This window comes from Oculina patagonica, chromosome 10 (assembly GCF_052425735.1).
Source record: "Oculina patagonica isolate OP01 chromosome 10, crgOcupat, whole genome shotgun sequence".
Classification (NCBI taxonomy): Eukaryota; Metazoa; Cnidaria; class Anthozoa; order Scleractinia; family Oculinidae; genus Oculina; species Oculina patagonica.
In genome coordinates this window covers 6,183,236-6,194,172 of record NC_135767.1, presented here as the reverse complement: position 1 = coordinate 6,194,172, position 10,937 = coordinate 6,183,236, and the positions used below count along the sequence as shown (strand labels likewise).

Here is a 10,937-nt window from a genome sequence, read left to right as displayed (position 1 = left end):
TCTTATTATTTCTTTTTTTCATCTTTGAGATTGCGTGACCCACCCTACCCTACCCGATGGAATTTGTTCCGTGTGCTAATAAAGGCCATTGCGTGTTTCGCCTTGACTTCCGGTGTTTTTTCGGGGAACCCCGGAACTCAAACCTTGCAAAAACTCAGATCACGAGGAGGGGGCCTTTAAAGTTTCATGACCTCTGCAACTTTAGAATACAACTTCGCAAAACTTTATATCTGAAAGGTAAGCTTACTTTTCGTTGTCATTTTGTTCTGATTTTCCCAGATTTGCCCAACTGACCCGTTTGCTGATCAAATTTTGCAGCGATTGTTGTAAAGTGAGAACTTGGAATTCAAAGTTTAGCACATTTCTGGTTCGTCAAGATGCGAGTCTCGATCGCTCAAGACACGATCTCAAGCTCAGAAAACGGCACCAATGAAGTAACGCTTGATGTCTCCTTCACAACGGCCGTGATTCTTGTAACTCTTGCATCTTTCCTCTACGGCTTGGCTTGTGTAACGCTGTTTGTCTATTACCAATGGCGTTTATGTCGCCACATCGTGGAAACTCGCATCGGAGTTGTAATCTTCTTCCTCGGAGCTTTGCTTACTGTTATTACAACGCTAAGTTCCTACACTGAGCAGTCAGTTTATGCAGTGTATCGGTTAACTTTACTGATCTTCTGTGGAATTGGAGTGCTAATTTTGGGAAGTGCGGTGTTGTTCGAGAACGCTTCCCCCGACCAACCCCTAGACGATTACGGTTATGAACGACTTCCGGTTGGATACATGCATGGCAGCATGGGACTCATAATTTGGGTTGTGACTGTTCCGCTGAGTATCCTAGAACTATTGTTCGCTATTGGCTCAGCTAAACAGGCACCAAATACGACATATGCAGCGGTATTGTACACGGCATTGGTACAGAAGATTGTCCAGGCAAGCTTATACTACTTTAGCTTGCGTCACAAAGTTGCCAGAGGTGATCTGCGCATGGCATGTTCATGGCTCTTTAAGATAATCTCGGTCTTCAATTTTGCTTTCTGGGTTGACTCGGTAGTAACATCGCGCTCTGATAATGAATTTGTAGTCAAACTGTTCGGCGATGGATTTTCCATTGTTAAATCTGCATACAATGCCTTGCTTATTGACTACAGACTTTTGTGCTGCTTACTGTTTCTGGAGCATTCTCTAGAATTGATGGAAGTACGCACAAATCGGCATGTACGTGAGATATTTGATCCCGATGCTAACGAGGCGCTAATGCAAGATTCTTATGATGCGGTCGTGAATGTGGAGATTTCCCATTCCTCGGGCTATGGTTATGTCATTGGTCTCATTTTGATGGCCACCCAGCTTGTCGCAGGCCTTCAGTACCTTGGATTTGTTGGTAAATGGTCAAATGTATTCCCCATCATAGCCTGTGTCGTTGTTGTAGTTTTTGGCCTTCTGTTGCTTTACGGAAATGTGAGCATTGTTGAAAATGATGGCGAGTTTAACTTCAACAGAAGCAAGTGGCGTGAAACAGAGTCTAAAGCTATTGACGTCATGGTTTGCTTCATGGGCACCATCGGATTCATCTTCTGGTTTGTGAAAGCCTCATACTGCGCTCTGTGGGCCACTAGATATTCGGCATCCAGCAATGCAGAACTGTTCCAATACCTCACTTGGACAACACTAAAGGACTTTGTTTACGCCATCACAATCATTTTCCAGCTCTACTTCTTTGTCAAAATGGGTCCACACTTTGGCTGTGACCGAGAGAGCAGTAGACTTAGAGCAAAACATTTTTATGTATCGACAATCATGATGGCATTATTTTCACTGGTTATCTCATTTGTTGTGGATGAATACAATGGTCGAGTCGAGAAGCTTCTAGCTCAGGCACATATCAGTAGCACCATGTCAACATTTCTCCAGGCTGCGGCACCCATCCATCTTGGTTTCAGCTTGCACATGTTTCTTCACTTTTTCATCATGAACAGAAGATTGACGCAGTTCCAATACAACTGGCGGCACAAGCAGTCAGGAAATTCTCAACACTGTCAATCATCTTCGACAGGAAACACCAGTACTGGTAGTACCGAAACAAGAGTAGAAACAAGAGATGATGAAAGGGAGCCTTTGATTCCCCGTCAGTTATCATCAATGGCACAATCATGATTGACAATGCCAGTATGACTTAAGCTACCATAAGATAATGTATGTGTATGTTGTGCATGTTTACTGATAACCTGACGTGATCATGAGACTGAGTTAAGGAGAACATGAAGTTGAAAGTTTACCGGTAAATGGAACTGAGCCAGTGGCAGATCTAGGGGATGCTTCATCACCCTCCAACCCCCCCCCCCCCCCGCTTCATTCCAATGCCTGAAAAGAAAAGTTGTGATGAGGTGCAAAAACATTTCTATCTTACCTCCCCCTATTGGACCAAGAAGGGTCCCACTCTCACTCCCCTCACTCCCTCACTCCAGGGTCCTCTTTTTCCAAATTTGGGCTTATCTTCATTTCAGCCCCTCCTCCCTTTTGAGCACCTATGGAACTGCCACTGTGAACCTCAAATGAGGGTTAGTTTTACTCTAAGACTGCCAAGTTCTCCCATTGTGTCATTCCAGAAAATGTCCATACCCTACCTCACAGAAGGTCATTGGAAATTCTGTGGAGGTGGGGGGTTTCAAAACCCAAAATTTTGAAAGAAAAGTGTAAAGCAAAAATGAAATTTCCAGAGGGGTGGGGTGGGGGTTCAAATCAATAAACCTCCTATGGGGGAGGTATGGATATGTTCTGACAACGTATTTGCACGGGTCTTGTAAACATATAACAGTAGTTTTATATTTCTCTTTTAAACTAACGTGCAAAATGTAACCATAATAACTGGCAGGTATATTATTTTAAGGTCTTTTGAGGCCTTTTTGATCAGCTAGTCTAAAAACATAAGATTGTGTTAAATAATGGAGTTCCTATGCAGTTCAATCACTTCGATATGGACACCAAAGACACTGATTGTCTATATTATGTAGGGGTCTGTATTATAGAGGTGGAGATTCTATATTGAAGCCGGAGGGAAGGGGGGGGGGGAGGGGTCACTTTCTATAATGGCCTATACAGGGAGGCTCTGCCCAAAAGGGGTACCTTTTTCATGCTTCAGGTACATAAAAGAGTAGGGATTTCACAAGTATAGGTATATGAAAGGGTAGGGATATCGTTAAAACCTTTTTTGAGTAGTCCCCCCCCCCCCCGGGTATTAAGGTGTCCTAAATTACCACTTTGTAAAGGGGGCTGCCTGGCTTCTCTTCACCCAAGCCCTTGTTTGGACAAAATGGAGCTACAAGCCCATTGCAAGCCTTGATTCTGCCAATGAATAGTGCTTTATTCAAATAGTATGCAATAAGTTGTAATGCAGTGTATTTACAACAGGTATTCACAAAGAAATCAATTTATCGTAATATAAAACATACCATTGTTTTGTGATATATTTGTAAAAAAATGCCTACAGTAAAACTAGCAGCTTATAATGTTTCTTATTTCTGAGGTGTTTATGACAGTATATATTAAAAAGTTTCCATTTGTCTTTAGCCACTTTTTATTTCCCTAAAAACTGCAAAGGTAACGGGTAGTTGTATAAGTACTGTATTCCAAGGGGCAAATGGAGGAAACAATAGATGGGGAGGAGGGGGGGGGGGGGGGTGCAATTGTATAAATATGAAGGAATTATAATATCCACCATTGTGGGAGAAGGGGTGAGAAGCATGCGCTATCTAACCTCACTCCATACCTTCGCGCCTAGTAGATAGAGCAAATAAAATAGAAGGGTATGTTAATTGCCAAAAAAATCTGTTCAATTACGGAACCAATTGTTTTGAGCATAACACAGATAGACTAGCCAGTGTATCCGTTATTTTCCTTTTCGAGAGCGCAAGAGGCAAGTGAAAGCGGGGGCTCGAGACGGAGCAAAATTACAAAAAAAATTAGAGGGGAGAGGGCATGAAGGCCCGAACGCACGGTGCAACATTGCGCATTACAAAATTGCAACGTTTCCGCCCCTGTCTCTACTTTATCGTGTTGCGCGCAACAATTTCTGTGTATGGTGGACAAAAAGTGCAACTTAAGAATAGCGCTCAGCATTGCGCGCAATAAGGGCGGAAGAAGGCAATCTAGTACCGACAAATAAACATGCCTGGTTAGGTTCTTATTTCCTATCCATGATGGGCCACAATTTTTCCCTGAAACAATTTGCCCGTAAAGCGATATACGGATTCATAAATGTAGAAGAAACCATGCACCGGAGGATAGTTGGCGCTTTTGCTCTCAGAGTAGCAAAGCCAAAAAAACGGATTGTTGCGTTAGGGTAATAGATCGAATGGACACAAGGTAGGAAGAAGGAAATGGCTGATAGTTTCACTGCGACGCCATTGCGCGCAATGTGCAGATAGCTGATACGCGTAAAAAATGTCGTGCGCAAAGTTGCTCATCACAATTTCAAACGGTTAATTTACGTTCAACATTGCATGCACTGTCACACCGCTTGTCCAGGACTTTATTCACAATATTTGCGTAGAAAATACTTCATTTCGTTTTGGATAACTCGAATAGACAGCTGTCCTGTTCATGTTAAACACAAAGCAATGTTTATCCCAAAAGTGGAATGAATCCAAGATCTGAAGATAAATATGAAACCTGATCTACTTACAAAAAGTTTGTTTGTTGCGTAAAAAAATGTAAATGTTGTTTATAGTGGTCATGCACTTAGCTTCATATCTCTTCGAGATAGCTAGTTTACAGGCATGCCACTGAAACAGAGGAAACAAATATTTAAATGAACATAACAAGGTTAAAAATCCCAACTGGCAGGAGGCAGACCAGTTGGCTGTGTACAAAGCGTGATCGAGGATTTGAACTCGGGACAACCGAGAAACAAATCCAGCTAATGGCAGGGGCAGGTCTTGAACCGGGGACCTCCAGATTACAACACAAGCGCCCTAACCACTCGGCCACGCTTGCCTCCCTAAAACCGGCAAAAAGACGAAGCTAAACTGAGGTATTTTTTAACCCTGACGAAGTCAATAATGCCGCATTTCAATTTTTATCTAGACAAAGATACTGGCGCGCGCAAATGTTTGCGAGTGGCGCAAGCTTCACGTAACAAAGTAACATTTCACACGTCAGAACTTATACAGAGAGCGTTTACAGTTGACCAGTAGCGCTGGGCGAAGTTAGTTAAGATCTGCAAACCAATAAAACATCGAAAGAATACAATGGCATCTGGACACAGATACTCCGCAGGTGAGGTTAAATAACAATTGTTATTATAGAAAAATGATCAAGTCGGGAAATTTTTACACTTTTAAGTTTTGAATTGCAGTTGAGAATTTGCCGCAATGCAAACCTGGAGACTAGAGAAACTGCCTTAAACGATTGAGAAGATCGAGAAAGAGACGTTAAAAAACCCTTACAACTCCAAACAAAACCTCGCGGACGTTAGTGCTGTAGTGTAAAAAGCGACTCGAAACAAAGCTTTTTTTCAAAATTTGTCTTCTAGCTAGTTGTGGGTAAAAACAAATCGTTGTTGAAAATCTATCTTGTTGCGGCACGCGCAAAACCTTGGCAACGCGTGATAAGACGCCATAGCAACCACACGTCATCACTCAGTTATTTTCAAAAATTTTTTACTCCCGCTTCATTCTTTTCCCTTTTTTAAATGTCATTCAGGTTTTTTCCACTTAAGAGTTATAATTTGGTAGAAAAATTGAAAACTGTTTTTCTCACTCTTAAAACTAATCTTAGAATCACACGTGTATTGTTTTAACAGTTCGCCGAAGTTTAAAATTGCCCGCAGCTAACAGCGAGTTCTCGAAAAGGTACAACAATCTTGACAAGAAAAACAAGGTTAGTATTATATTCACATTGAAAATACTAGTTTGCGCAAATTAAATAAGGTGTTGCACTGCAAATTGAAAAGTGTTGTTGCGCGTTATAAGTTGCGAATAGCCGCAACATGTTCACTGCAAAGTTGAAGTTAGTGTCAACTTTGCGCAACACTTTGCTGCAACTTCAATTTTCAATGTAAAAATTACAAAACGTTGCGCGCTTAACTCTACATGGCTTTTATAATTTTATAAGTTTATAATTTTAAGTCTGTATATCTGCTGGTGTCGTTCTGTCGGCTCTGTGCGAAATCGCCCATTTTAGCTTTTTGTACATCATTGGCGATTACTCAATCACGAGAAAACTAGAAAATTGGGCACACAGTGAGAATATCCTTCTGCTCATAAAGGCCTCGTAATAGGGTAACATTTCCTTCAACTTATCTCGCAACAATATTGCATTGCAAGTTGTGAAGTGTTGTTATGCATGGCAACATATTGCGCAAAGCAGACACGAGTTTAACTTAGTGCAACATGTTGCCGCAACTTGCAATACGGGAGGTAATACGCGCAACACACTTTACAACTTTTCACAACTTGCAATGCAACAGTGTTGCGAGGCAAGTTGAAATAAAATTTTTTGAAAGGGAGAGGAAAAAAAGAACGCTTCCTTCCCCGGAGTGATAAGTAGGGAGATAGAGCATGATCTCGGGTTATGTATTGCTGGGCCTTTGATAACGCACTTGCATTCACTTTCGAGAAAATTGGAGATGAAATGGTACACACGTTTTGAAAAGTTTAGCCAAAAATATTTTGTTCTCTTTCACAGTCTGTCTCAATGTTCCTCAGTCTTGCCCATTCTTGTTTTTCTTTTTGTCGAATTATTTTCTCTTCAGTGCTATTTAGTATACAGTAATTCTTTTCTGTTTAAATGTGTTTTTTTAAACGTGTTTGTGTTTCGATTTAGGATCTCAAGGCTGATAATGAAACTAAAACAGAAAAGTTACAAAAATTAACAGCTAAAGTTGAGTAAGTAAAAGTAAAAAAAATAACCTCTTGATGATCGTGCTCAGCCTCGTCCCCAGGCCATACCGCGCTATGCGAGTGAGCGGAGGAGGACTCCGACAAGCTTGGCGGGTGACGTCACATCCAAATTCGCCGGGGACGACTGGGGACGAGGCTGGATCGTGCTCTGTTATGTTAAAATGTTGCAGATTTTGTACATGTATGAAAGGAAGTAGGATATAAAAATAACTGAGAGCTCGAAACTTTTTGTTTGACCAATTAATCTTCGACATATGCTGCAATTTGAACAACATTTCTGGAAAAGCAAGATAGGCAAGATAGACAAAACTGCTAGTACTTTTGCTCTCAGAGAAAAGAAGTATAGACAAAGAAACAAATCGTCGTGTTTAGGTTAGAGATTGGGAAAAATGGCAGAAAACGGTTCAAATAAATTTGGCACGTCAGTGCACGGGCGGAACGTTGTACGAATTGTTGAAATTGTTTCGCGCAATGTTACAAATAATAGACACACGTTGAAATTGTTGCGCGTATTCTTTCAGAGTCAGCATGCATTGTCTAAAGTTTTACGTATAATATGATTTTATCATTTCATTTCAATTTTCTTGTAGAGAGGCTCATTTGGCAACGAGGGAAGCTCGGAAAAGACTTGACACCGAAATAGGGACGATGAAGGTATCAAAGAGAAAAAACCTCAAAACATGTTAACACGTTTGTAACGACATGTAATGAAGTATATCTGTCTGGTTTAGCCACAAAGAGCGAAAACATTATAGCACTTCCTAATCGCGTCCTAAATTTCCCTCAGGTTTTCTTCCTGCAACTCTGCATTTTGTTGCGTGACAAGTTGCTTACGTACACGCAGGTGGTAAGAGCGGTTTTCATTTGAGTATGGTAAAACCAAAACCAAAGTTATCACTCTGGCCAATCACAAAAGGCACAGACAGTCCATTGAACCAATCAAAACTCGAAGTAAATACATGTAGATGGCTTGAAGCGCGGAAAAACGTGTGTGAGTGAGTCACGATTGGTTTTGGTTTTACTTTTGATTGGTCGAGAAAGTGGCGCGAGTTTTTAAAACCAAACACTAAGCGTAGTAATGCAAAACCAAAGCAAACGTGAATTACTTTCGACACTCAAGTAAAAATCGCTCTATACACGCAGCATCTCGTTCAACTTGCAATGCAACAATGTCCCGAGACAAGTTGAACAAAATGTTGTCCGTTTTACTGGGTGTTATAGCATACTCGAGTATAATTGACCATAATTGCATTGTATGTATGACATGGAGTTATATTTCGTTTCTTTACAGGCCGAGGCAGCAAAAATACAAGAAGAAAACGAAAGTCTACGACGGTAGGTATCAACGATAGGTCATGGATGGTAGATATTGGAAATACTAAATTTTCGCTAATGTTATGCAAAGCAATTCGCCGCAATCCCCCCTCTCCCAACGCTTAAAATTTCTATGAAGTACCATAGGCCCTATTCTCCCAGAGGAGACATAAGGAAGCAGATGATGATGATGATGACCACGATGTTACGCGAGGGTCAGAAGTCTTAGCCTAAACACCGGCCAGGGTCACAGTATTGTGTTCTTGGACAAGACACTTTACTCTCACAGTGCCTCTCCCCACCCTGATGTAAAAATGGGTACCGATGAATTGTCAAAGCAACTTGACAAAAATACTGGAGGGTAACTTATTGTGATGGACTAGCATCGAATTCAGGGAAGGAAGCAACACTTCTGATCGCTTTGTAATTCAAAATCCTGCAAAATAAAGAACGTGGAGTTAGCGCCAGCTTGATAAGTCAAACCTTTTCCACGTCACTGGGCATCGCTCATACTGACCATAATTGAAGAAATACAGTAAAATTATTCCATTTTTTACAGACAAATTGATGAGTACAATATTCAAGAAGCTCAACACCGCAAGAATGCAGTAAGTGGACAAGACAAGACACTTTAACACTGAAGTACACCATTTTGCACAATGTTTTTGTAAACATTTTCTATAATTAACGAACTACTGTCTTATCACTGATCATGCTTGATTGTTCATTGTAGCTAAATGCAGAGAAAAAGGAAGGTTTGCAAAAGTAAGTATTTTTGCTAATCTATTTACGGACTAATTACGTCACAATGACAATGGCGTGTCTTGCAAAATTTAGCCTTAATTTTTCAAGTATGTCTTTCGTAATCCGTGTATTAAGAAGGATTAAGAAAAGGATATGAAAAGGAAGATTTGTAACCAACCTTGTTTCTTTGCATTATATGATTTTGAGTAAACTTTCGATCAATGTGAATGTTTGTACCTCGAGCAAAATGACTACTACAATGATACACTGCTTCATTAACATGGACGCAGCTCAAATTCCTCTCAAACTTCTTCCTTTAGGAATATTCAACAAAACGAGCACGTCAAACTCAAGTGGTTTTACTGCGAAGTTAAAGACATTGTATGGCGTCATTTCTATGGTCTATAAGAGTGCAGATCATGAAAAAATTTGTTCGATTTCTTTTATACAGTAGTTAACATGGATAATTTACCGGCAAATTAGATAGTAAATCAGTGCGAAACAGCACACGCATGTTGATTTTTTTTGTTTCGATATTTTGCTTTAAAAAATCAGCCACTGAGTTTAGGGCTTTCTACAAGTTGCTAGGCAACTTTTCATATTTCGAGCATTTTTTCCCCCTTCGAGCAACTTTTTTCCTTTCGAGCAACTTGTTGCATTTTAAGCAATTTCTAGACCGAAGATCTCCGAAGATTATCCGAGTGTTGTTCAAAGGCCATGCGAACGTTTCCGAAGATTTACGAAGTTTGCCGAAGATTTTCGAGAAACATCTGAAGACGTTTCAACTTTCGGCTCATTCTGCATTAAAATATCACAAAACTCGTCAGCAAACATGACGTCATCGATATCTTCACGATTTTTCTCAGTTAAAGAAATCCGAATTTTCCCCTTAAAATGTTATTTAGATACTTCTTTTGTTGTAAAATTACATAAAACTGCTTAGTAATCTTACCCTCAAAGGGACATTAGCATATATTTAGAGACATTTTCTTAATTAATAAAAGCGTTTTGGATTTTTTTTGGGGCAACTTTCGAGCAACTTTTATTAATCAAAGCAAGTTTTTTGGATTTTTGGAGCAGCTTTTGAGCAACTTTTTGAGAAATTACGGGCAACTTTTTGGGAAATCTCGCGCAACTTGTGGAAAGCCCTAACTGAGTTATGCTTAAACTATTAGACTGCTCTCGGCTTTTGATAGTTGGCTTAGCCGATAGTAACCTCGATATCTCATATTATTTGTTATTAAGACTGCGATTAGGCCTGTGAGTCATGAATTAAAACAATTTGTTTATCCTTAGAACTATTGATCAACTCAGCAACAAAGTAACAGACATGAAAAATGAGGTGAGTTACATATAAATCTCATCTCTTTTGTAGTACTTATATTTTATTTTTACTTAACGGAAGCGTGTCACGGATTTTAGCAAAACTTAGACTAAAAATTGCATTAAATTGAGTGAAATAAAAAAACATAACCACTAAACGCAGTGAAGGAATATTTCAGTAACACGGCAAGTGCAAAAGAAGGTACGAATGGATAAAATTAAGATTAAAATCAATTAAGAAATGGATTTTTCGAATGTTAGGCTGAACAGTTTTCAAAGTTAGTTGACATATATTTGTTTGTAATATAGAGCTTTTACGGTGTTTTATTTTTACAAGGTTTTCTTCAATTTAGACATAGTTGATCTAGAAATTTCGGTCATTTAAAACAAAGTTACAGTCAAACCGGATGTTCTTTTGATGGGAACTTTGCAATGGTGCGGCACAATGTTCCAATATTGATTGACAGTTTGCTCGTCGCAAAGTGCAACTTTCAATTCAAATTTTCTCGAGCAAGTTGTTAAGTTCCGGTTTTCATTTTGCCGTATAAACGAGGCTGTACCACCATTGTTTCAAAGAAACAGAAAATAATTGCCCCCTATTTGACTGTTCATGATCAACAGAATGCAAGAAATAAGCGACATGTAAATAGTTAAC

The 10,937-nt window shown here is 39.7% G+C and overlaps 2 protein-coding genes across 3 annotated transcripts in view; both read left to right on the top strand.

Moving 5' to 3' along the window:
• Positions 1–106: 106 nt before the first annotated feature.
• On the top strand, positions 107–3,532 carry LOC144628106 (uncharacterized). Its single transcript, XM_078486165.1, has 2 exons — positions 107–237; positions 319–3,532. Exon 2 carries the CDS (start codon positions 378–380, stop codon positions 2,154–2,156), a length of 1,779 nt encoding a protein of 592 aa, XP_078342291.1. The 5' UTR covers positions 107–237; positions 319–377; the 3' UTR covers positions 2,157–3,532.
• Positions 3,533–5,165: 1,633 nt separating this feature from the next.
• LOC144628356 (uncharacterized) overlaps positions 5,166–10,937 on the top strand; it is a 66,464-nt gene continuing 60,692 nt past the window's right edge. For both annotated transcript variants that reach the window (XM_078486455.1, XM_078486456.1), the window contains exons 1-8: positions 5,166–5,276; positions 5,803–5,879; positions 6,825–6,886; positions 7,492–7,555; positions 8,193–8,236; positions 8,775–8,823; positions 8,949–8,980; positions 10,256–10,301. In XM_078486455.1, the coding sequence (XP_078342581.1) occupies positions 5,249–5,276; positions 5,803–5,879; positions 6,825–6,886; positions 7,492–7,555; positions 8,193–8,236; positions 8,775–8,823; positions 8,949–8,980; positions 10,256–10,301 (402 nt within the window). In that variant the 5' untranslated portion in view covers positions 5,166–5,248. The remainder of the gene's footprint in view (positions 5,277–5,802; positions 5,880–6,824; positions 6,887–7,491; positions 7,556–8,192; positions 8,237–8,774; positions 8,824–8,948; positions 8,981–10,255; positions 10,302–10,937) is intronic.